This window comes from Macaca mulatta, chromosome 20, assembly GCF_049350105.2.
Source record: "Macaca mulatta isolate MMU2019108-1 chromosome 20, T2T-MMU8v2.0, whole genome shotgun sequence".
Lineage (NCBI taxonomy): Eukaryota > Metazoa > Chordata > Mammalia > Primates > Cercopithecidae > Macaca > Macaca mulatta.
The window spans coordinates 63,482,333-63,508,292 of NC_133425.1; the positions used below are offsets into that span (position 1 = coordinate 63,482,333).

At 53.2% G+C, this 25,960-nt stretch overlaps 1 protein-coding gene and 2 long non-coding RNA genes across 10 annotated transcripts in view; 1 reads left to right on the forward strand and 2 right to left on the reverse strand.

The window, feature by feature from the left end:
- Nucleotides 1-25,920, forward strand: part of PSKH1 (protein serine kinase H1) — a 38,845-nt gene extending 12,925 nt beyond the window's left edge. For 2 of the 8 annotated variants that reach the window (XR_013410837.1, XR_013410838.1), the window contains exons 3-4: nucleotides 3,913-5,725; nucleotides 7,011-7,058. Coding sequence is in view for 6 of the 8 variants with exons in the window: in XM_077983596.1 (XP_077839722.1) it covers nucleotides 4,117-5,073; nucleotides 23,547-23,654; nucleotides 24,850-24,995; nucleotides 25,181-25,277 (1,308 nt within the window). In the remaining 2 variants the exon portion in view is untranslated. 8 annotated transcript variants of the gene reach the window in all.
- Nucleotides 14,131-16,922, reverse strand: LOC144337651 (uncharacterized). The gene is made up of 2 exons (XR_013411062.1): nucleotides 16,536-16,922; nucleotides 14,131-15,309 (listed from the first exon to the last, which is right to left on the reverse strand). It is a non-coding gene; the product is annotated as an uncharacterized LOC144337651 (long non-coding RNA).
- Nucleotides 20,249-22,876, reverse strand: LOC144337660 (uncharacterized). The gene is made up of 2 exons (XR_013411071.1): nucleotides 22,625-22,876; nucleotides 20,249-20,295 (listed from the first exon to the last, which is right to left on the reverse strand). It is a non-coding gene; the product is annotated as an uncharacterized LOC144337660 (long non-coding RNA).
- Nucleotides 25,921-25,960: the final 40 nt, after the last annotated feature.

A 25,960-nucleotide genomic window follows, 5' to 3' on the forward strand; every position in this document is an offset into this window, starting at 1 on the left:
CTCTCCAGAACCAGCTTCTGCTGACCTTCTATAACTTCATCTCCACATTCCTGCCTTTATACCACCAAACTGCCCATTCCTAGACACAGGATGTTACTCTGGGTTTCTGAGCCTTTACAGTGTGTTATTCTCTCTCCCTGAAACACCATTCCTACCTTTCCTCATCTGACTCATTCTTGCTTCAAAATTCAGCATGGAGGTTACCTCCTTCAGGAAGGTTTTCCTAACCCCGGCTTCACTCTACGTTATCTACTGTTGGTTCTTAAACTTAACACTTACCATGTTATATTGAAATTATGTTTTTGGCTGGTCGCAGTGGCTCACACCTGTTATCCGAGCATTTTGGAAAGCCAAAGCTGGCAGATCACCTGAGGTCAGGATTTGGAGACCAACCTGGCCAACATGAAACCCTTTCTCTCAATTACCCAGGCGAGATGGCAGGTGCCTGTAATCCCAGCTACTTGTGAGCCTGAGGCATGAGAATCGCTTGAACTTGGGAGACAGAAGCTGCAGTTAGCTGAGGTCGTGCCTCTGCACTCCAGCCTGGGTGAAGGAGACTCTGTCTCAAAAAAAGAAAAAAAAAATTATCTCTTTTTATGCTTCTCTCTTTTTTTAGATTGTGAGTCAGTTGACCATGTTCTACTTGTTTGTGTGTGTGTGTGTGTGTGTGTGTGTGTGTGTGTGAAAATATAACCTACATTGGACCATGTTTTATTTATTCCTGTGCCCCTGGTATCTACTAGATATTTAATAAATGTTTTATCTGAATTGATCATTCGTCTTCCAGTTCTGTGTGTCATAATTTTTTTTCTTTTTGACAGAGTTTCGCTGTTGTTGCCCAGGCTGGAGTTCTATGGAGTGATCTCGGCTCACTCCAACCTCTGCCTCCTGGGTTCAAATGATTCTCCTGCCTCAGCCTCCCAAGTAGCTGGGATTACAGGCATGTGCCACCAAGCCCGGCTAATTTTGTATTTCTAGTAGAGACGGGGTTTCACGATGTTGGCCAGGCTGGTCTTGAACTCCCGACCTCTGGTGATCCGCCCGCCTTGGCCTCCCAAAGTGCTGGGATTACAGGCGTGAGCCACCGCACCCAGCCTGTTTTTTTTGGAGATGGACTCTCTCTTTGTCGCCCAGGCTGGAGTACAGTGGCCGGATCTCAGCTCACTGCAAGCTCCGCCTCCCGGGTTCACTCCATTCTCCTGCCTCAGCCTCCCGAGTAGCTGGGACTACAGGCGCCCGCCACCTCGCCTGGCTAATTTTTTGTATTTTTTAGTAGAGACGGGGTTTCACCGTGTTAGCCAGGATGGTCTCGATCTCCTGACCTCGTGATCCACCCGCCTCGGCCTCCCAAAGTGCTGGGATTACAAACGTGAGCCACTGTGCCCAGCCTTTTTTTTTTTCTTTTAAGACAGATCTCGCTCTGTTGCCCGGGCTGGAGTGCAGTGGCGCAGTCTTGGCTCAGTGCAACCTTCACTGGGTTCAAGTGATTCTTCTGCCTCAGCCTCCCTAGTAGCTGGGGTTACAAACAGGTGTGCATCACCACACCCAGCTAATGTTTTTTTTTTTTTAGTAGAGACGAGGTTTTACCATGTTGCCTAGGCTGGTCTTGAACTCTGGACTTCAAGTGATCCGCCCACCTCGGCCTCCCAAAGTGCTGGGATTACAGGCGTGAGCCACTGGGCTCAGCCTGTGTGTCATAATTAATAGGAAATCCTTAGCTCTCTTCAACCCTTGGAGCACTCGGGTAGACATAGGGAAGAGCCCTCTCGTTAGAAAGGTTGTACCTCTGGAAAGCAGTAACTTCAGCACTGCACCTTGTCTGGGGCCCCACCAGCCCCAGGGTATTGTTCATGGTTGGAACATCTCTGGGAATCAAACTGGAAGGGCTCCTGAATCCCCATCGTAAGGAAGCAAAATAACCCTGATCTTCATCCTGAGTTAAATCTGAGTGAAACTGCCAGTGTCGTCTCTGAGCTCAAGCCCCTCTGACTCTTTTTTTTTTTTTTTTTTTTTGAGATGGAGTCTCACTCTTTTGCCCAGGCTAGAGTGGGGTGGCACAATGTCAGCTCACAGCAACCTCTGCCTCTCGGGTTCAAGCGATTCTTGCCCAAGTAGCTGGGATTACAGGCGCCCGTCACCACGCCCAGCTAATTTTTATACTTTTAGTAGAAATGGGGTTTTACCATGTTGGCCAGGCTGATCTCAAACTCCTGACCTCAGGTGATCTGCCTGCCTCGGCCTTCCAAAGTGATGGGATCACAGGCATGAGCCACCATGCCCGGCCCCGCCTCTGACTCTTGAATGAAGACCAGGCAAGTTTTGCAGTCACCAGGTGGCGTGTGCTGAGGCTTGTGGTCCCAAGTTCACTGGAGTTGATTACAGCAGCTCTGGGCCTTGTGTGGGATTTCAGCCATCCATGTAGTGTGCTGGGGAAGTGAGAGACCCTGGAATAGGGAGTTAAACTGCTAGGGTGGGGACGGTGCATTAGCGAAGGAGTGGAAGCCTTCCAGGAGAATGAGGGAGAGCCCCAGGGAAGTGGTTTGTTGTTTGTTGCAGAGGGACCAACCCCTGTAGGAAGCCCAAAGGGCTGGGAAAGATATCCATGAAGGAGGCCTTGGAGAAGCAGCTTTCTGAGCCCTGGTGGGTGATGGTGTTAGAGAGCAGGCCTCCAACACTTCACACCCCCATTTTGGAAAAGATGAGTCAGAATAATAAGAGGAATGATTTTAACATTTTAGAAACATGGGACTTCAACTAGGATAAGGGGCCCAGGCAGAGGAGTGAGGAGGGTGGGCGCCCTGACGGCTGAGGCTGTGCGTGTTCCTGCCCCCTCTCAGGGTTGAAGAGCAGCATGAGACTGAGGCCCAGGGAGATATGAGTCAAAGCCGTGATGTGGCTGGGCGTGATGGCTCACACCTGTCATCCCAGCACTTCGGGAGGCTGAGGCGGGCGGATCACGAGGTCAGGAGATTGAGACCATCCTGGTTAACATGGTGAAACCCCGTCTCTATTAAAAAAAAAATACAAAAAATTAGCTGGGCGTGGTGGTGGGCGCCTGTAGTCCCAGCTACTTGGGAGGCTGAGGCAGGAGAATGGCGTGAACCCGGGTGGCGGAGCTTGCAATGAGCAGAGACCGTGCGCCACTGCACTCAAGCCTGGGTGACAGAGCGAGACTCCGTATCAAAAAAAAAAAAAAAAAAAAGAAGCCGTGATGCTCGGGCCATCTTTTCAGCTAGACCCTATGTTGAGTCTGGGCTCTTGAACAGCAAAGCTATACTCCTGACCAGGGAAATAAATGAGAGCCAGGACTTCGGTTTTTTGTTTGTTTGTTTGAGACAGAGTCTCGCTCTGTCACCCATGCTGGAGTGCAGTGGTGCAATCTCAGCTCACTGCAACCTCCACCTCCTGGGTTCAATCAATTCTTGTGCCTCAGCCTCCCGAGTAGCTGGGATTACAGGTGTATGCCACCGTGACCAGCTAATTTTTGTAATTTTAGTAGAGACGGGTTTTCACCATGTTGGCCAGGCTGGTCTTGAACTCCTGACCTTAGGTAATCCACTTGCCTCAGCTTCCCGAGGTGTTGGGATTACAAGTGTGAGCCATCACGCCTGGCTAGGAGTTTGGTTTTTTGTTTTTTTTTTTTTTTTTTTTTTGAGACGGAGTCTCGCTCTGCCGCCCAGGCTGGAGTGCAGTGGCCGGATCTCAGCTCACTGCAAGCTCCGCCTCCCGGGTTTACGCCATTCTCCTGCCTCAGCCTCCCGAGTAGCTGGGACTACAGGCGCCTGCCACCTCGCCCGGCTATTTTTTTGTATTTTTAGTAGAGACGGGGTTTCACCATGTTAGCCAGGATGGTCTCGATCTCCCGACCTCGTGATCCGCCCGTCTCGGCCTCCCAAAGTGCTGGGATTACAGGCTTGAGCCACCGCGCCCGGCCTAGGAGTTTGGTTTTAATGAGACTGGGTTTCTGGAGAGGGAGAGCTGAGGAGGACGGCTGGTTTCCTTAGAGTTGTCCTGGCTGTGCTGACTTGTTCTCTCTTTGTGTGTAGGTGTAGACGGGGCACTGCCTTCAGAGCAGGTCCTGCCAGCCTCGCTGGAGAGGATGCCCTCGTGTCCGTGATGGGCTGTGGGACAAGCAAGGTACTTCCCGAGCCACCCAAGGATGTCCAGCTGGATCTGGTCAAGAAGGTGGAGCCCTTCAGTGGCACTAAGAGTGATGTGTACAAGCACTTCATCACAGAGGTGGACAGTGTTGGCCCTGTCAAAGCTGGGTTCCCAGCAGCAAGTCAATATGCACACCCCTGTCCCAGTCCCCCAACTGCTGGCCACACGGAGCCTCCCTCAGAACCACCACGCAGGGCCAGGGTAGCTAAGTACAGGGCCAAGTTTGACCCACGTGTGACAGCTAAGTATGACATCAAGGCCCTAATTGGCCGAGGCAGCTTCAGCCGAGTGGTACGTGTAGAGCACCGGGCAACCCGGCAGCCATATGCCATCAAGATGATTGAGACCAAGTACCGGGAGGGACGGGAGGTGTGTGAGTCGGAGCTGCGTGTGCTGCGTCGGGTGCGTCATGCTAATATCATCCAGCTGGTGGAGGTGTTCGAGACGCAGGAGCGGGTGTACATGGTGATGGAGCTGGCCACTGGTGGAGAGCTCTTCGACCGCATCATTGCCAAGGGCTCCTTCACCGAGCGTGATGCCACACGGGTGCTACAGATGGTGCTGGATGGCGTCCGGTATCTGCACGCACTGGGCATCACACACCGAGACCTCAAACCTGAGAATCTGCTCTACTACCATCCAGGCACTGACTCTAAGATCATCATCACCGACTTTGGCCTGGCCAGTGCTCGCAAGAAGGGTGACGACTGCTTGATGAAGACCACCTGTGGCACGCCTGAGTACATTGCCCCAGAAGTCCTGGTCCGCAAGCCCTACACCAACTCAGTGGACATGTGGGCGCTGGGCGTCATTGCCTACATCCTACTCAGTGGCACCATGCCGTTTGAGGACGACAACCGTACCCGGCTGTACCGGCAGATCCTCAGGGGCAAGTACAGTTACTCTGGGGAGGTGAGTCTGTGCTGCCCTGTCCCGGCATGTTGGGGAGGCACCTGCGGGGGCAGGTATTTCCTGCAGCTCTGTCAGAGGTACGTCCTCAGGGCCATGCTCATGAGGGCCAGGCAGGTCATGTAAAAGGGACAAAGTGAGACTATCACAGTGTAGTTTGGGTTCCCTCAAGGTGAGCCCTGAGACAAGGGCTTGGGAGCAGATAGTTTATTTAGGATGTGATTTGAGTAACTGCAAGTGAAGGAGTGGGGAAAGCGAGGCAGGAAAGGGAGAAAGTCAGTAGAGTAGATTGAGAAGTGGCTGCCACTGTGGGCCACTGGAGACCATGGTAATAACCATGTGGAACGTGCCTCACAGTTATACCACCAAAGAGCAGGAACGTGAGTTTCTTTCTTTCTTTCTTTCTTTTTTTTATCCACCAACTCCTGTACTTCATGGGTTGAGAATTTCTTTGAGGGCACTAAATCCCTGGTGCTTCTGGGCTGTCCTGATACCAACTAGTGCTAGAGAAAGTCTTTAGGCAGAGAAGCAGAGAGATGCAGGCACTGGCGGTGGGAAGCTGTTGCCAGGCACCAAGCAGTGTGCCACAGCTGCAGATGAGCTCAGAGGTGGGCTGAAAGTATGTGGGTATCTGCATCTGCTCTGTGGGGCCCCAGCCAAGCTAGACTGAACATGCCCATCTCAGAAAGCAGCTTCTCATCTCTGTCCAGTTTTGCCACACAGTGAGGACCTCATGTGTCCATATCTGATTTTTTTTTAGAAGAGAAGCCAGAAAATCTGATCTTTTATTTTTTGAGATGGAGTCTTGCTCTGTTGCCCAGGCTGGAGTGCAGTGGCACAATCTTGGCTCATTGTAATCTCCACCTCCTGGGTCCGAGCGATTCTCCTGCCTCAGCCTCCTAAGTGGCTGGGATTACAGACCTGGGATTACAGGCCCGCACCACCTCGCCCAGCTAATTTTTGCATTTTTAGTAGAGATGAGGTTTCGCCATGTTGGCCAGGCTGGTCTCGAACTCCAGACCTCAGGTGATCTGCCCGCCTTGGCCTCCCAAAGTTTTGGGATTACAGGTGTGAGCCACTGCACCCGGCCAGAAAGTCTAATCTTAAAATGTTAGAATATTCTGATTCACATATTTAGGCAGCTTCTTGTGCGCCAACAAACAGTAACCTGCAGGTCAGATTCAACCGCCAGGCCGTCAGTTTGTGTCTTTGGATCCATTGATAGTCCTGATACCTCCCAAAATGTGTGAGGTTTCAGCACCGTTGGGAGCCGAAGGAAGGTACAGAAAAAGTGAGGGCTGATTGGTCCTTAGGAAGGATGCTGACTGGGTAGAAGACAAGGCTGACCGTAGGAAGCAGCAAGCATGGCAGCTGGAGCCTAGTGGTGTGCTGGGAAGGCTGTGAAGAAGAGAGTATGTGTCAGCTTTATGTGGGAGGGAGGTGAGCTTGGCAGGATGACAAGATTTTGCCCAGGCAGTGAGAGCTCCCTCTTCTAGGGGGCTCCCCATAGAGTGTTTCTCTCAGACATGGACCTGCTGAGGTGCTATCTGTGCCTCTTGTACATCTTCTGTAGAAGGGAAGGAGCTCTGGAAGAGCTCCCTTCTGTGGCCCAGCTTTCCTCCCAGGGGTATGGGCTGGGCCCTCTCTGGCCCCAGCCAGCATTTCCTTCAAGAGTCACCCAACAGCTGGCCAGGTGCGGTGGCTCACACCTGTAATCCCAGAACTTTGGGAGGCCGAGACAGGTGGATTACTGGAAGTCAGGAGTTTAAGACCAGCCTGGCCAACATGGTGAAACCTTATCTCTACTGAAAACACAAAATTAGCCAGGTGTGGCAGTGGGCACCTATAATCCCAGCTACTTGGGAGGCTGAGGTAAGAGAATCACTTGAACCCGGGAGGCAGAGGTTGCAGTAAACCGAGGCTGTGCCATTGCACTCCAGCCTGGGCAAAAAGAGTGAAACTCCGTCTCAAAAAAAAAAAAAAAAAAAGTCACCTAACAGCCTCATGCCACTTACTTTGCCTTTAGCACTTGAGGTCCTGTGCTGTATCACCTTCCCTGACAGCTTCCAGATGTGGCTATGGGATCCATTGAGGACTTCCTCCTGCTGGGGAGGGGGTTGGCATTCCCTAGGGGCATCCCCATGTTATGCCTCTCAAAGGTGGCACAAGGAAGGGAGGGAAGCTTTCCTCCTCAGGCTGGCTCTGTTGCAGGCACAGGGGATGGTGTTTGTTTGTACCACTCTTAGGAGATGGTTGAGTAGGAGTCAGGCAGGTGGTGAAGATTTATACCAGTAACTGGGATCTGTGGGCCTAAGGGTGAAGGGGCCACTGTAGACCACCAGGTGCTTACTGCAGAGTGGTCAGCCTTGTGGAGAACTCAGTCCTGGCCCACTGTCATTCTCAGGTTTTAAGTGTCACATGCTTATAGCACTGGGCGATAAATGGGACCATACTGGTACTGAATGAGAGCCTGCGAAGCCAGAGAACAGTCCCCAATACTCAGTTAAAAGTCAGAAGTGCCCAACAGTGAATTAACTATCACACTCGGGACCATTCCAGTCTAATTAGATTTGATTCAGGGTTCAGATAATTTGGTTCCCAGCATCATCATGGCAAGTGTGAGCTTTTGGTGTCTATGGAAGGCACTGGGAAGTGTGAGAGGAGCAGGCACAGGTGGTGACAGAGGGAACAATTTAAAGACGAGCCCCTTGATCCTGATGATGATCCCCTCAGTAACGTTGGGGCAATGCCCTGATGTTTACTTGGTTGTCAGATATGGATTGGCCATCAGGTTGGCACAATCTGTAGCTATAAACTGGAGATAAGAAATCCTCTTCCAAGGCTGGGCACGGTGGCTCATGCCTGTAATCCCAGCATGTTGGGAGGCTGAGGTGGGCAGATCATGAGGTCAGGAGATGGAGACCATTCTGGCTAACACAGTGAAACCTCGTCTATACTAAAAATACAAAAATTAGCCGGGTGTGGTGGCGGGCGCCTGTAGTCTCAGCTACTCAGGAGGCTGAGGCAGGATAATGGCGTGAACCCGGGAGGTGGAGCTTGCAGTGAGCCGCGATGGTGCCAGTGCACTCCAGCCTGGGCGTGAGTGAGACTCCGTCTCAAAAACAAACAAAAATAAATCCTCTCCTAACTGGGCGTGGTGGCTCACACCTGTAATCCCAGCACTTTGGGAGGCCAAGGTGGGAGGATCACTTGAGGTCGGGAGTTCGAGACCAGCCTGACCAACATGGTGAAATCCATCTCTACTAAAAATGCAAAATTAGTCGGGCATGGTGGCATATGCCTGTAATCCCAGCTACTTGGGAGGCTAAGGCAGGAGAATCGCTTGAACCCGCAAGGCAGAGGTTGCAGTGAGCTGAGATTGTGCCATTGCACTTCAGCCTGGGCAACAAGAGTGAAACTCTTGTCTCAAAAAAAGGAAAACAAAAACAAAAAAAATCCTCTCCCAGGCTGGGCATGGTGGCTCACATTTGTAATCTCAGCTGAGGCAGGAGTATCACCTGAAGCCAGGAATTTGAGACTGCCTGGGCAATATAGTGAGACTCCATCCTAAAATAAAACAAAATAAAACAAAATTTAGCCAGGTGTGGGCACATGCCTGTAGTCCCAGCTACTCAGGAGGCTGAGGTAGGAGGATCACTTCAGCCCAGGAGTTCAAGGTTGCAGGGAGCTGTGAATGTGCCACTGCACTCCAGCCTGTGTCTTGCTGTGTTACCCAGGCTGGAGTGCAGGGGTGCCATCTTGGCTCACTGCAGCTTCCATCTCCCAGATTCAAGTGATTCTCCTGCCTCAACCTCCCGAGTAGCTGGGACTACAGGCACATGCCACCACGCACGGCTAATTTTTTATATTTTTAGTAGAGATGGGGTTTCACCATGTTGGCCAGGCTGGTCTTGAACTCCTGACCTCAGGTGATCCGCCTGCCTCAGCCTCCTAAAGTGCTGGGATTACAGGTGTGAGCCACCACACCTGGCCAAGACCCTGTCTTAAAAAAATTTTTTTTTTTTTTTTAAAGCCTGTCCTGGTGTTCTCTGATACAGCTATAAAAGCATGCCAGGTTGCTGGCAGGAACTTGAAGGAGGTGCTGCCTCTGCTTACCAGGAGACTGTCTAGCTGTGAAGTGAATGGCTAGAAGGAGTGATTGCTGGGTCCCATTCTAGCGATGTCTGTCCTCGCCTCCATGCAGAAACATAAAGAGAAACCAGGGCCCTGCCAGGGAGTGGCAGAGGCTGGTACTTCTCAGACATCTGATGTTCATGCACATCCCCTGGAATCTCGTTAAAATGTAGATTCTGATTTAATAGGTCTAGGTGGGGCCTGAGGGTCTGCATTTCTAACAAACACCAGGTGGTGTTGATAACATTGACCTATAAGAACATGCTTTAGGAGTCGGTTTTTAGGCAAGTGCCTTAAAAATGGGCTGGGGTGGTCAGGGACAGTCTTAGAGAAGAGGGAACCTGGAATTTGGAGCATGGCCATGAGGAGTTAGACGAAGAAAAAGGGAATGACAGCCACAGAAGTATAGGAGGGAGAAAGCAGGAGGCAGGCCTGGGGGCAGTGGTCTGAGGGACAGGTTCATATATAGCTGAGGTCCATCAGAGGACCCTGCAGGGCACGTGGGAAGTTCAGTTGTCCTGATAGCAGGCTCTGGAGAACCATGTGAGGTTGTAGCTGAAACTGAATTTTTTTTTTTTTTTTTTTTTTTTTTGGTATGGAGTTTCGCTCTTATTGCCCAGGCTGGAGTACAGTGGCGTGATCTTGGCTCACTGCAACCTGTGCCTCCTGGGTTCAAGAGATTCTCCTGCCTCAGCCTCCCAAGTAGCTGGGATTACAGGCATGTGCCACCATGCCCAGCTAATTTTGTATTTTTAGTAGAGACGGGGTTTCTCCATGTTGGTCAGGCTGGTCTCGAACTCCCAACCTCAGGTGATCTGCCTGCGTCAGCCTCCCAAAGTTCTGGGATTACAGGCGTGAGCCACTGCTCCCGGCCTGAATTTTTTTTTTTTTCCTTTGAGACGTAGTCTCGCTCTGTCGCCCAGGCTGCAGAGTGGTGGCACGATCTCAGCCCATTGTAGCCTCCACCTCCCAGGTTCCAGCGATTCTCCTGCCTCAGCCTCCAGAGTAGCTGGGATTACAGGAGTGTGCCACCATGCCCGGCTAATTTTTGTATTTTTAGTAGAGACGGGGGTTTGGCATATTGGCTAGACTGGTCTCAAACTCCTGACCTGAGGTGATCTGCCCGCCTCAGGCTCCCAAAGTGCTAGGATTACAGGTGTGAGCCACCACGCCTGGTGAAACTGAAATTTTAAGATAGATCTGGGAATGTCTGAAGTTCGAGAAGCTGGTTGTGTTCTGGGAGCTCTGCATGGTGCCAGGCTGTTGAGGGTCCAGCTGGCAGAGGGGAGCATTGAGCTTAGACCAGGAGGGAGGGAGAGAGATTTCCCAAGATGTGCTGACAGAGGAAAGACTCTGCTACAAGCCTGTAGGTTTGCCTGAGTTCCTGATTCTGGCAGTTGTTGACCTGGCAGTTTATCTAATTGGAGCTTGCACAGTCTTGCTAATTGGCTATTGATTACCTGAGGGTTGGAACATGACAAATGGGGTGGGGAGTGGATTCCTGCCCAGTCCTACTGTAGCTGAAAGACTGGGTCCTTAGATTCTGCTTGCTGCTCTGCTGGAATCACAGGGCAGGATTCTGCGGCTCAGTCAGTGAGAGAGAGAGAGAGAGAGAGAGAGAGAGAGAGCTCTGGGTTGGGAGGGATCAGTCTGGGACATTTCCTGGGGGAGGGGTCCTTATCATGAGATCAGGCTCTCTCAGCTGGAGACCAGTCCAGCAGACCCTCAGGCCCCACAAGACCTAATAAATCAGAATCTACATTTTAACGAGATTCCAGGGGATGTGCATGAACATCAGATGTCTGAGAAGTACCAGCCTCTGCCACTCCCTGGCAGGGCCCTGGTTTCTCTTTATGTTTCTGCATGGAGGTGAGGACAGACATCGCTAGAATGGGACCCAGCAATCACTCCTTCTAGCCATTCACTTCACAGCTAGACAGTCTCCTGGTAAGCAGAGGCAGCACCTCCTTCAAGTTCCTGCCAGCAACCTGGCATGCTTTTATAGCTCTATCCCAGGACACTAGGACAGGCTTTTTTGTTGTTCTCCTGGCCACTGCCCACCCACAAACACACCTGCACACACCTGGGGAAAATGCAAGAGACGTGAAGGCCTGTTCTTCCTATCCATGGAGGTTGAGATTGCCTGGGGGTAAGGAACTAGAATAGGGAATGGTCATAGGATGAACCTGCATTGGCAGGCACACGTGAACACAGGCCTTGGCATAGAGCCACTGGGCCTGGACAGTCTGCAACGTGGACTGTGGCGCTCAGGTCAGGTGGTTGGGCCTTCACCCCACCCACTCCAGCCATCTGTCCTGTATGTGTGATAGGCATTTGCCCTTAGGAAGGCCGTGTAAGAGAGCAAGGCTCTGCTGGGATAACCTCTGAGAGAGAGAGTGTGCCATGGTGAGGGGGATGTTGCTGTGTGAATGAAGGACCTCCGACGCAGCAGCGTTTGGAGGTATGCATTCCTCACCAGCGAGTGTCTCATGGCGCTTGATGCCTTTCTAGGGGCACCTTTCCTGTTCACTGATCCGGTAGAGTGCTGTCCCTTGTACACCAGGCCCGGTCTGGTGTGCCTGTTTCCTGTGGGCTCTGTCCATGCAGCCCCAGTTCTCTGTAAGGCTCAGTGGCTTCCATGGACTTGAATAGAAAGCTTCCTGCAGAAGATGGGTTTTGAGAAGGAGGAGGCCCAGAGAAGGGAGCATTGCTGAGTGCTCCAGAATAAACAGATTGGGAGTGACGGAGCAGAGGTTGAAGAGGCTGGGGCAGGCCTGGTGTTTGTTGTTGGGAGCCCTCTGCACTGTGGGAGGAGCCCTCTGGGTTCTGGGTAGTGGAGGAGGAAGGCAGCAGAAAGTGGGAAGGGAGCCTGGCAGGAGGAAGGCCAACTGGAGTATGGGGCAGAGCCCTAGCTCTGCAGGAGGGACATCAGCTTGTATGGGCAGACTTGGAGAGCATTCTGGGCTACCCTCTGACCTGGAGGGCATGTGGGGTCCTGCCTGCCATCCTGGCACTCCAGATCCCCCAGCCCAAAGCCCGTGCCCTAGACCCCACCCCACTCCCTGCATACCACAGGTCTGAGCCATTGCCTCTGTTCACTCTCCACACCACGCTTCTGCCTCAACTGTTCACGCAGCTCCCAGTATCGGTCTTAGTTGTTTAGAAATAATGCTGCCTACTGCCATTGTGTGGTGCCTACTGAGTAGCAGACCCAGAGCTGGACGTTCTGCACCCCCCACCTCCAATCTATGACAACCCTGCCAGGCGGTATGTAATCCCCCACCTTACAGATGAGGAAACTGAGGATGGTGAGGTTACGTAACTTGGCCATGATCTACCAGCCGGAGAGTGGCAGGTCTGGGATTTGATTCCAGGCTATCTTGGCTTCAGAGTTCTTGGCCTGTCTAGTGCTGCAGTCTGCTCTCCCTGGTATGTGTGCCTCAGCACATTGCTGGTTTCTTGTTTCAGTACTTTCTGGCTGCTGATCAGTGGACACATCTCTCCTGTCTAGCCTGTAGGGTCCTTGAGGACAGCATGTACATCAGTACATATGCTCTCCACTGTCGTGTCCAGGCTTAGTGCACAGCGGTACCTGTGTGCTGGGTTGAACTGGAGTATTTATAAGTGATAACTGGTGGGGGAACTTTCTCTTGGCTTCTCCTGAGGGAAGCACCAGTGGCTATTGGTGACACCCTGGGAAGGGTCTCAAATGTGACTGCTGACAGGCAGACAGACTGTGCAGCCTGTGGAGTGCTCCCCTCAAGGGGTCAGACTCCAGGAAGAAGCAGAGAGCCTGCTAGCAATGCAGTTAGGAGGCTGCTGGCCACAGCTGCCTGGGGGCACAGGCAGTAGGAAGACTTAAAGGCCCAGGGCTGGTGTGTGCTTGTCAACTTTTAGGGCAAATCCAAGACTCTTGGAAGAGGAGTAAATGCTGAGGAGAGGATTACTGGAAAGGAGAAATCTGAATGTTTACGCAGCACCCAGAGGCACTGGAGTGGAGAGGGCATGCTGGAAGTTGGGTAGAGACACAGGTTGGGAGAGGTACGGAAGACCTATGTGAATATGAGAGCAGTCTGAGGACACAGTCACCTTGAGAGGAGGCTTCCTATCACAGGAGGCCTAGGAGGCCTGGAGGAGCTGTTTCTAAAGGACGGCACAGAAGGTGAGTCATCAGCTGCAGACTCATGGTAGAGGACTGTCAGGGTCCTCCAATGCGGAGAGTCTGTGATTTACTTGACATGAAATGTGACATCCTTGATGTCAGTGCTTTTGTCAAGAGTTCTATTCCTAGAGGCAGGACAGATGAAGGGGCTCTTGTAGGATTGATATTAGAGTGATGCCATTAGGAGCTTTGCTGTGTGCTGCATTCAGCATCCTGAATTATCACCCTCCTCTGTTTGGGCAGTCTCTGAGCTGTGGGTGAGCCCAGGTGACTATACCAGGAACAGGTGGGCTTGGGTAGAAATTCTCACAGAGCCTTATGAGTGCTGCTGGTTAGGGGACAGACTACTGTTGAGAGAGGATGCCCACCTTCATGGCCACTCTGCTGCTACCTGGGTGACAAGGGCTGGTGGGAGGTGGCTTCCCAGGGGTGGGTGTCTGGTCTGCAGGTTGACCATACATTGATCTAGGGCTAAATATACCTGAAGAGGCAGTGAGCTTGACTACGTGTAGTTCTTTTTTTTTTGAGATGGAGTCTTACTCTGTTGCCCAGGCTGGAGTGCAGTGGTGTGATCTTGGCTCACCAAAGCCTCCACCTTTTGGGTTCAAGCGATTCTCCTGCCTCAGTCTCCCAAGTAGCTGGGATTACAAGCACCAGCTGCCGCACCTGGTTAATTTTTGTATTTTTAGTAGGGATGGGGTTTCACCTCGTTGGCCAGGCTAGTCTGGAACTCCTGACCTCAGGTGATCTGCCTGCCTCAGCCTCCCAAAGTACTGGGATTACAGGTGTGAGCCACCACACCTGGCCTCCCCACTTCTTAAAGTGACTCTAACATGCGTTGGGATGTAGAAGATAAAATGAGATGCAGAGAATGTGGCATGTCTCAGGGCTCTCTAGGTGACGGGACTTGGTTATGCAGCCTGGTCCTATGCTCTGACTTTATGTCTCCCTCCCTGCCCCTCACCTGCCCCCATATGTCACAAGGAGCAGCCATGTGAGCAGGGATAGGACCTCATCCCAGAGTCATGGGGAGCACTGTCTGGGTGTCTGGAGAGCAGGAGACCAAATGTATATGTTGGTGGCAGAGAGGAGGCAGGGAGGCAGGGATTGTGTTTCCTGGCTTATGCTTGGATTTTCCTGGATGCTTCAGTTGCTTGACTTTTCTCACCTTCAGTGTGGGTGGGGACTGTGATGGACCCATCAGCTCATCTCTCTTCTCACTGGCCTCTGCTCCCAGAGTCAGAGGATGGCTTTTCCATGACTCTCTCAATAGCTGACAGCACGAGCAAACACAAATCAATTTAGAATCCTTCGCTATGAGGCATCTGTCCTCCTGCCCTGCCGGCCTGCTGGGGCTGCTGCATGTCAAGTGCCGGATGCTGGTGCTGTCTGTGTGTGAGGATCCCATCAGGATGATCACATGCCCCCATACCTGGCCAGGAAGGTTCCCTCGGGAAAAGCCATCCCTACTTCACCAAAACATGAAGCGTTCAACAGATTAAGTCTCCCTCTTTCACTGCAGGAGCAGATGTCCTCAGGCTGGATTCCTGCCTGGTCACTGGGAGGTGGCATGGTTTAGGCCACTGGATGGAGGCAGTGGACCCTCAGTTGGTCACTGTGGTTGGGGACCTGCCCTTGGAGACCTCTGGCAGGAAGGCAGAGGGAAGCTCTCTCCATGTGAGGCTGGAGGCAGCTCTGAGTGGAGAAGAGCAGCAGCCCCATCTTGTGTCACCTCTGTGCCACCACTGGGCTCCCCAGAGCCCTGTCCTCTAGGTTTCCCTTTGTCACTGCTGCCGTGGTTGCATACACCCCAGAGAGCAGCAGCTTCCCTGTAGTGGCAGGAGCAGACCCACCCCCCACACTGCTGCATTTAGCCGTTCCTGCTGACCACCCATAGCATCACGTCAGCCTGGGTCACAGCTGCCTTTCATCACTTTTTCCACCTCCAGCCCTTGAGGCTTTGCCAACAAAGAGCAGGGTGTGGTGGCTTGTGCTCAGAGCCATCCCTGGTGCGTCAGCAATCCCCTCCCTCTCCTGTCTTTTCATTGTCTGTCTCCACCTGGACAGCACTGCCCTTCACAGGCTCTGTCGCTTCTGGGCCCTCGAGTTCCTCTGGGAGCTGCTGGGCCGTCATCTCTCCCACATTCTGACCTCTTTATTTTTATTTATTTTATTTTATTTTTTAATAGAGACAAGGTCTTGTAGAGCCCAGGCTGGAGTGCAGTAGTGTGATTATAGTTCATTGTTACCTTAAACTCCTGGGCCCAAGCCATCTTCCTGTCTCAGCCTCCCGAACAGCTGGTTCTACAGGTGTGGGCCACCATACCCGGCTAATTTTTTAGGTTTTTTTTTGTAGAGATAGGGTCTTACTATGTTGCCTAGCCTGGTCTTGAACTCCTGGCCTCAAGTGATCCTCCTGCCTTGGCCTCCCAAAGTGCTGGGATTAGAGGTGTGAGCCATTGTGCCCAGCCCTGACCTCTTTAGATCCACTCATAGCCTCCCATGCTCATCCTCCTCCTACCCCTACTGAGGTGGAGGCTTGCTCTCAATTGCATAGCATAGCTGATGGTGACTTGGTCCAGCCAACCTCACTGGCTGTGCCCCTCCAGGCTCACCTTTCCAGGTCAGTCCTCCCATCACACAAGGTTACCCTTCTCCATCGTGCCTGATGTCCCTCGGTAGACGTGTGGTGCCCAGAGAGCTCTGTTCCCTGTGGCCCATCCAGTTTGGAACAGAAGGCTCAGTCACATTCATGTCTTCGTTCTTCCTGCCATCCCATGTTGACCGTCCGCTGGCCCTGAGCCAAGTCTTATATGCCTGGGGTTCCAGGGACAGAGACCTGTGGATGAGATGGTTATAGCCACTGAGCCTCCAAACTGCTTCAGAACTTAGGATGAGAGGAAGTTTAAGAAAAAAAAAAAAAAAAAAGACCGTGCACAGTGGCTCACACCTGTAATCCCAGCCCTTTGGGAGGCCAAGGTGGCTGGCCCCTGAGGTCAGGAGTTCGAGACCAACCTGATCAACATGGTGAAACCTCATCTCTACTAAAAATACAAAATTAGCTGGGCATTGTGGTGCATGCTTGTAATCCCAGCTACTTGGGAGGTGGAGGCAGGAGAATTGCTTGAACCCAGGAGGTGGAGTTTGCAGTGAGATCGTGCCATTGCACTCCAGCCTGGGCAACAAGAATGGAACTCCGTCTCAAAAAAAGAAAAAAAAAATGCCAGGTGCCGTGGCTCATGCCTGTATCCCAGCACTTTGGGAGGCCGAGGCGGGAAGATCATGAAGTCAGGAGATGGAGACTATCCTGGCTGACACGGTGAAACCCCGTCTCTACTAAAAATACAAAAAATTACAAAAAATTAACCAGACATGATGGCACACCCCTGTAGTCCCAGCTACTTGGGAGGCTGAGGCAGGAGAATCCGTTGAACCTGGGAGGCAGAGGTTACAGTTAGCTGAGATTGCGCCACATCGCGCCACTGCACTCCAACCTGGGTGACAGAATGAGACTCCGTCTCTCTCTCAAAAAAAAAAAACAAAAAAAAACAAAAATCCAGGCTCGGCCCTGGGAACCACTTGGCCTCAGCGGAACCTATGATGAGTATAGATAAAAGAGATTATGCTGCAGCAGGGTTCTAAATCTGGAACCTTCCAGGGCTACTCCAGGACATTGTTAAAAGCAGACATCACTATATTGGTGGCACGGGCCGATTGCAAAGCTAGCAAATAGCATCCTTCTCGATCTTGAGTTGTGCCCCGTCTCCCTCCTCTCTTTCCCCTCCACTTTGGCTCTGGGCAGGGACAGGTGGGGGCACACGATTTCATTTTGTTACACATTTCAAGTTTCAGAACACAGCTTTACTAACCTTTAAGTTGTCCTGCCTTTTCTCATTTTAATCTTTATTCTCTGCTTTTTTTTTTTTTTTTTTTAAATTCTCTACTTGTTTTTAAAACTGCATTCTCTTCCCTCTATTTCTCTCCTCAGACTCTCTCCCCGCACACCCTTCCCTTTTCTGTTGCTGGCCCCTCACCTACCCTCTGCCAGATTCCAGGGTGGTAGATTCTGTCTGGTCTGGAAGCCCAGATACCAGGATGATGGGTTTTTGACCAGAGGAGGGGATGCTGGCTCTGCTGCCACACAGTGTCTAATTCTGCTGATGCTCTTCGTCGTGGGCAGCATCACAGTTCTTGTTGTCATGCTGCTTTCCTGAGTAAACTCAAAGCCCTGTTTCCAGAATTTCCTCTGTGCCCTTTTCTCTGCTCTCATTCAGGCCCACGTAAGTACAGAAAGGAGGCCTTTGAAGGTGGGAATAGTGGGTCTGAAAATACATCTTGAAATAGAGCTGAGGGAAGAACTGAGTCATGGTAGCAAAGCCCAGGCTTCTTCCTCCCTTCCTATCCCTTCTCTAGCAGCGCTGTGTTGGGGCCACCTTCTCTGCCAGCCAGCCAGCCTGGCCCAGAATCGTCATGGGTTAGATAAGGAGCTCAGGGCTCAAGAGGTCAGCTTAAATGCTAGACTCTGTGCTTCGTATGTGGCCATATGAAGGAAAAGGTGGAGAAAAAGGAATCCAGGACTTTAGAACTGGAAGTGACTTAGAGTTCATGACATTCAGCCCCTTCCTCGTGTTAAAAGTGAAGGCAGTGTGATTTCTGTAAGGCCGATAGAGAAGGTAGAACTAGAACTCAGGTTGCTGGGCTTGCAATCTAACCCTTTAACCTATCCCAGATGCCACTCAGAAGAGACACCAAGGGGCCTTTCTCTCCCAGCCTCACTTGCCAGTAGGCAGCCCTGCCTGCCAGAGGAAGTCTAGGGCCACCCTGTAAGCTGTGTTTGCTGCCAGAAAGCAGCAGCTTCCTCCTCTGTCTGCAGCCTGTGCTAGACAGCTGGCACTGTTCTTTGTTTCCTTAGCCCTTTGGCTCAAGGTGAGACTGCTGGCAGTGGCTTGGGTAGTGTTCATTCCAGGCGCTTGTGCCAGATATTAGAGCTAGAGCAAACGAAAAGGGTTGGTGCAGGGGGTCCTCAGGCAGGAGCGGAAAGCCCTTCCTGCTCTGCCGCCTCTCCCTCTCCAGGGGGAGTAGGGCTCCACTGCCTAGGAGTGGCTTTAGCGCATCATGGGTAGGGGGATGAGGAAGTCCAGTTGGTAAGGAGGTGCTCACTGAAGAGGTCCCTCCCCATACCCACTGTTGGCATCATTGCTGTTCCAACATCAGGAGCAGGTACCCTAAGTGCAAGGGGAAAAGGACTTTTTGAGGGCCATGGACTCAGAAAGGCAGCCAGCTGGATGGTCGGAATCAGAGTGGAGGTGATGCCCTCCTCCCACAGACCCTGCTTGTCCTCCTCTTGAAGCAGGGCCCAGCCCTCACTCACACAGTAGCCTCCTGGAGTGCTGGGATTAGAGGCATGAGCCACTGACTTGTCCAGAGACTGTGGAAAGGAGAGAGTGGAGGCTGTCACCTTGGGTATGGAAGCTGTTCTCTGATCCCAGAGCAAGGGAAGACCTGAGAGTCTGGGCATAGAGCCAGCTGACATCTTAGTGTTTCCCTCTGTGCCTTGTGCTCCACGTTGGCCCAGAAGCAGGTGGAAGCCTCAGAGACTGCCCAGGTGGGTCTTGGCACCTGTGCCATCTGTCAGCCAACTGAGGCCATGTGTGTCCCTTGTGTGGCCTCAAATAAGTATACTGAGGCACGAGCTCTGTTCTTCACCCAGAACAAACAGAGTTGTGGAGACCGAAGGGCATGACTATTCATCATTTTCCCTTTTCTCCTGCTTAGAATGCTTCCCAGCCAGTCAGTCCTTGGCTGACACACATACTTACGTGGCTCCAGGGGAAGCAGGTGGGTTGGGCTGCTAATGTTGAGTGCTTTCTGAGGAGATGCTGAGTCGATGTGGGGCCTGAAGCCTGGCTGTGGGCGAGTGTGGAAAGCCTTACTTTTCTGAGCCCAGTGGGAGGCCTCAGCAGGGCTTCCAGAGGCTGCTATTCTGGAGGTCATCTTAAGCCCCTGCCTGACTGTCAGTGAGCTGGATGAGGACCACCTTCTTGTGTTCAGCCTGACTTTCTTCTGTAGGTTCCTCTGTGTACAAGGGTTAGGCTGGGGGCCAGGTCAGGACGACTTGAGTCACTTTGGCTTGGGGGATCCACCTGGCCCAGCTGCTCACAGCTCTTCAGAGATGGGGAGAGCTGGGACCTGCCAGAGAGGCCAGGCCAGCCCTCAGACAAATGAGTCCATCTGCATTCTGCACACAGCCACACGTCCACAGTAATTGGTGAGGCGAGAATCTTGGGGAGCAGCGGGAGAGGGATCGATCTGGCTGCCGCTCCGCGATCAGCAGGGGTCGATGCCTGCTAGTGTGAGCCTGTGCCACTCTGAAGATGGAGACACTTAAGCCTATAGGGCTGGTCTGGGGAGAGGCCCCTCCAAGACTGCACTGGTGACTTGTTTGGAGTTTCAAGTCCACGGTTTGGCTGGATGTGGATGTGAAGTGGTGAGACCTCCAGTCCATCCGTGTTCAGGCTCCTGGCCTCTGTAGGGGAGTTGCCCCTCTTTTGTCTTGGCTGGACCAAGGGGCAGAGGCAGAATCCATGTCCCAGCCCTATTAGGACACCCTGGGCTGTCAACCCTGTCTTGGGGCTGTTCCAGCAACAGGCCAGGCTGAGCTGCAGCGTGCTTCCTAGTGAGTCCTCCTCTTCCTGGAGACTGTAGAAAGCCAGCGGGCAGCAGAGGTGTCCCCTGACCCACTCTGTTCAGCTGTGTGTGTGCTGTCTCCGTCCAGCTTCTTTCTGTCTCTCCAGTGGGTAATGGGGGCTACAGTGAATGTCTGTGGTCTGGACTGGCTGCCCCCCGTAGTGGTTCCTTGTATTCAGGGGGCAACCATGGAGCTTTCTTTCTTTTTTTTTTTGAGATGGAGTCTCGCTCTGTCGCCCAGACTGGAGTGCAGTGGCCGGATCTCAGCTCACTGCAAGCTCCGCCTCCCGGGTTCACGCCATTCTCCGGCCTCAGCCTCCCGAGTAGCTGGGACTACAGGCGCCCGCCACCTCGTCCGGCTAGTTTTTTTTTTTTTTGGATTTCTTAATAGAGACGGGGTTTCACCGTGTTAGCCAGGATGGTTTCGATCTCCTGACCTCGTGATCCGCCCGTCTCGGCCTCCCAAAGTGCTGGGATTACAGGCTTGAGCCACCGCGCCCGGCTGCTTTCTTTCTTAAAAGATTTTTTTTAATTTTTGTTTTTCTTTGAGACGGAGTCTTAACCATCTTGTCCAGGGTGATCTTGAACTCTTGGAATCAAGCAATCCTCCTGCCTCAGACTCCCAAAGTGTTGGGATTACAGGCAGAAGCCACTGCTCCTGGCTTTTGGGGCTTTCTTGAGCTGTTATCCAAAAGCTATTGTGGCAGCTGTCTAGTCCAGTTGCCCTGCATATCGGTCTCAATACCTCAATATGAATCTTTTTTTTTTTTTTTTTGAGATGGAGGCTTACTCTGTTCCCCAGGCTGGAGTGCAGTGGTGCGATCTCGGCTCACTGCAACCTCCGCCTCTTGGGTTCAAGCAATTCTTCTGCCTCAGCTTCCTGAGTAGCTGGGACTACAGGCACATACCATGCCCGGCTAATTTTTGTATTTTTAGTAGAGACGGGGTTTCACCGTGTTAGCCAGAATGGTCTTGATCTCCTGACCTTGTGATCCACCTGCCTCAGCCTCCCAAAGTGCTGGGATTACAGGTGTGAGCCACCACGCCCGGCCTTCAATATGAATATTGAAGTACACAAGCCCCCAGGAGACTTACCTGCCTATGTGGGAGGGCTGTTGCTCTCTGCGCCCACCCACAGCCCTTGGATAGTAAGGCATCTATGGGCCTCCGTTGACTGCATGCTCCTGGACCCTCCCTGACTTTCCTCCTCCTCAGGCCCAGCGTCTCCCCAAGAGTCACTGGGTGCTGCTGGCCCAATGATGAGGATGACCCTATTAGGTGTGTTTGGGAATGTGGTTCCCTTGTTGCTCCCACTTCAGCTCAGTGAAACTTGGAATAACCTTCCAAAGAGTGGGTGAGGACAGAAGCTGCAGGTAGCCCCAGCCCTTCCTCAGGAAGGTGGAAGCATGTTCTCCCTGCCTCACCCCTCTGTGGCAGTGGGGAAGGGGGTAGGGGAAGAGTTAGAAGTCAAGGGAGCCAGACTGGGGGTAGCAGTAGTCAGTGTGTGTGTGTGTGTCTGCTACATGGCTGTGCACCTGCCCTGAAGGTGGGCTCTCAGATCCCTGGCATGTTCAGGGGTTCCTCAAGGTGAAGGGTACCATGGGTGGAACAGGCAGACCTCAGCTGGCAGGAAGGAAAGTGATGGCATCCTTAGCGTCCCTGTTGAGTCATCTGCAGCATGCTCAGGAAAGGTCCTAGCTGCCTACCCTTTGGGTAGGCATCAGAGCCTGTGCCAAAAGTGCTCCTAGGAGATGCAGGGACGCAAGGACTCACCTGGCTAAGCCCCAGGGCCTGGAAGCAGCTTCGGGAAAGGGCACCCATCCGGCAGCACCGTGGGTTGTTTACTCGCTGAGCCTGTGCCTGCTGAGTGCTTCCTATATGTGCAGCACCAGGCACTGGGGCTCATCCAGCTCAGCATGATCTCATGGGAATAATAAACCAACATGAAATTGCAGTCTCAAGTTACAGCTGGAATAATTGTTGGAAGCACTGGGGGCTAAGAGGGAGTCTGAGCAAGTGTCTTTTACCCTGAGAACCTGAGGATCCAGCCAGGTGAAGACAGCATGCAGCCTGAGGCCCTGAGACAGACAGCTGCTGGGTTCACAGCTGAGATGAGGCAGCCCTGGGTGCACGTGGTAGAGTGGGCTTTGTGGAGTTCCTCCCAGGGGACAGAATGTACTAAAATGAGGCTGGGCCGGGCACGGTGGCTCAAGCCTGTAATCCCAGCACTTTGGGAGGCTGAGACGGGCGGATCACAAGGTCAGGAGATCAAGACCATCCTGGCTAACACGGTGAAACCCCGTCTCTACTAAAAAAATACAAAAAACGGCCGGGCGCGGTGGCTCAAGCCTGTAATCCCAGCACTTTGGGAGGCCGAGACGGGTGGATCACGAGGTCAGGAGATCAAGACCATCCTGGCTAACACGGTGAAACCCCGTCTCTACTAAAAAATACAAAAAACTAGCCGGGTGTGGTGGCGGGCGCCTGTAGTCCCAGCTACTCAGGAGGCTGAGGCAGGAGAATGGCGTGAACCTGGGAGGCAGAGCTTGCAGTGAGCTGAGATCCGGCCACTGCACTCCAGTCTGGGCGACAGAGCGAGACTCCATCTCAAAAAAAAAAAACACAAAACAAAAAAACAAAAAACTAGCCGGGCGAGGTGGCGGGCGCCTGTAGTCCCAACTACTCAGGAGGCTGAGGCAGGAGAATGGCGTAAACCCAGGAGGCGGAGCTTGCAGTGAGCTGAGATCCGGCCACTGCACTCCAGCCTGGGTGACAGAGCAAGACTCCATCTCAAAAAAAAAAAAAAAAAAAAAAAAAAAAAAATGAGGCTGGCGCACAGCACTGCCAGGAGCCCTTTGTGGCTTAGAGAAGTAATGAGGGCTGGAGGGTGCCACTGAGAAGGGTCCTGGTTCCTGCCTGGTCCCAGGAGTACCTGCCCTCAGCCAACGGGGAAATCTAGTTGCCTTGAGTTGTTTCCTTTCCTCCCCACGCTGGGAGGCGGAGGCAGGGAGTAGTGGTCTCCTACCACTGCTTTGGTAGTTGGAGAGAGGTTGGACCTTCTCTGTGAGGACTGGGAAGTTCCCCTCTAAGTGGCCTGATCCTGGTCATCCAGAGATTGGAGCTTCAATCTGACTTAGGATGTGGTGGAAAAGTTTGAGTCATTCTCTTACATTCCCCTGAGTTACGATACTCCTGGGGCAGGTTGGGGGGTCTTGGCAGAGGCCATCTCCCTGAGCCAGGCTTTGGGTCCAGTGCACCATAGAAGTTTGCTCCCTGGGAGAGTGGACGGGTCCTTTCCTTCCTTGCCAGACTCCATCACCTGGAGAGCAGCCCCTGTTCAGCCTGGGCCAGCGTTGGGCAGGGAGGCCCCAAGCACTACATGAGAGGAGGGGCAGCACCTTAGGAAAGTGAAGGGATGCTGGGTAGTGGCCTCATCCAGATGGGGTGGGCAGTGTCGGATACTCTCACTCTAATGCTTGTCCTTGGTCTCTAGCCCTGGCCTAGTGTGTCCAACCTGGCCAAGGACTTCATTGACCGCCTGCTGACAGTGGACCCTGGAGCCCGTATGACTGCACTGCAGGCCCTGAGGCACCCGTGGGTGGTGAGCATGGCTGCCTCTTCATCCATGAAGAACCTGCACCGCTCCATATCCCAGAACCTCCTCAAACGTGCCTCCTCGCGCTGCCAGAGCACCAAATCTGCCCAGTCCACGCGTTCCAGCCGCTCCACACGCTCCAACAAGTCACGCCGTGTGCGGGAGCGGGAGCTGCGGGAGCTCAACCTGCGCTACCAACAGCAGTACAATGGCTGAGCCGCCTGGCTCTGCATACATGCAGCATGGGCCAGCCTGGCCACACACTGCGGTGCCATCTGTGCCTGATGCCCTCTCTGGAGATAGGCTCATGTAGCCCGCAGTAGGTGAAGAATGTCTGGCTCCGGCCCTTTCTCTGTGCCCTCAGCAGCCCCTGTCCTCACTATGGACCTGGGCCAGGTGTGACAGAGTGGAGGTAGCCCAGGGGGCTGTGACTCCCCCTGAACTGAGAGCCTGGCTTGGCACTGATACCCCTCTTGGTGGGCAGCTGCTCTGGTGGAGCTGGGAAGGGATAGGACCTGGCCTTCACTGTCTCCCTTGCCCTTTGACTCTTCCCAAATCAAAGGGGCCTGCAGTGCTGGGTGAAGTGTCCTGTGGCCTCAGGACCCTTTGGGACAGTTACTTCTGGGACCCCCTTTCCTCCACAGAGCCCCTTTCTCTGGCTCCACACATTCCCATGCATCCTGATCCTTCAGATTGTGCTCCAGTGGGAGACCCTGGTAGGCACAAAGCTTGTGCCTTGACTGAAACCGTAGCCCCTAGCTAGATCCAAACAACCCTCCACCTCGTAATCAAGATCTGTCTTCCTTCATGGTGCCCAGAGGGAGCCTTCCTGGTCCCAGGACCTCTGGTGGTAGGGCCATGGCGTGGACTTTCACCCTTCTGGACTCTGTGGCCATGCTGGTCGTCGGCTTGCCCAGGCTTCAACCTCTTCAAACTCTGAGGGGTCTCTGCCCACCAGCCCACTGCCCTTGGTGCCTTCTTTGTAGAGTCTACTGCTACCTCCCTCTCCCCATTGGATGTTCATTCCATTCCCCAGGTGCCTCCTTCCCAACTGGGAGGGGTTAAAGGGAGCCCCACTGCTGCTACCTGGGGGATAGGGCACCTGGGGGCCAAGGCAGAGGGCAGGGGGCCCCTCCCCATTAGGGTCCAGTGTCAGCCTGGGTTCTATCCTTTGGTGCAGCCCATTGCCCTTTCCCTTCAGGGTCTGTCGCTCCCTCCTCTGCAGCTGCACAAAGACGCCATCTGGTGTCTGCATGGGTGTTGGCAACCTGGGAGTGATCACTGCACACCCATCGTGCACACCCGCTCATCGTGCACACCCGTAGTCCTCCACGAAGACATGGGAAGGTAGGAGTTGCCGCCCTGGGGGAGGGTCCCAGGCTGCTCACCTCTCCCCTTCTGCTGAGCTTCTGCGCACCCCTCCCTGGAACTTAGCCGTACTGTGTGACCTGCCTCTGAACCCTGGGTGCCTGGGGCACTGCCTTCTGACACCTGGCCTTGCCCCATCCACCCTGTGCTGCTTCCCTTCACAGCATTAACCTTCCAGTCTGGGTCCCGCTGAGTCGAAAGCTGGAAGGAGCCCCTGTGGGAGGTAGGTGGGGTTGGGTGGCTGCTTTCCCAGAGGCCTGAGGCAGAACCGTCCCCATTTCTGTTGTGGTATCTCCCCCACCACAAACCAGGCTGGAACCCAAGACCCTCCCTCCACAGCTGCCTTCAGTGGGTAGAATGGGGCCAGGGCCCAGCTTTGGCCTTGGGTCAACTGCAGGGCCCCTGGCATTAGGGGAGGGTTTGGCTCCCACTCAGCTTCTGCCAGTTGGCAGCCTGGGCCAGGCCCTCCTCTTCCTGCATGTGCCACCTACAGTGGGAAACAAAACTAAAGAGACCACTCTGTGCCAAGTCAACTGTGCCTTAGACACACCCTCCTGCCGTCCTCACTGCCCCCTGGGCAGGAGGCAGTGGAGAACCAAGCCCCATGGCCTCAGGATTTCCTCCCAGTTCCCTAACTGTCTCTGAGGACCTGAAGCTCTGGGGATTATGTTCTCTCTCGCCCAGGGTGGGCCTGGTCCTGAGGGCGGGACAGGGGGTTTGGAGATGTGTGCCTTTGATAGACCCACTTGGGCCTTCATGCCATGGACCGTGGATGGAGAATGTGCAGTTATTTATTATGCGTATTCAGTTTGTAAATGTATCCTCTGTATTCAGTAAACAGGCTGCCTCTCCAGGGAGGGCTGCCATTCATTCCAACAGCTCTGGCTTCTTGCTGTAGGACCAAGGGGTTGCCCTGGAGGAGGGGTGGGGTCCCTGGCCTGGGC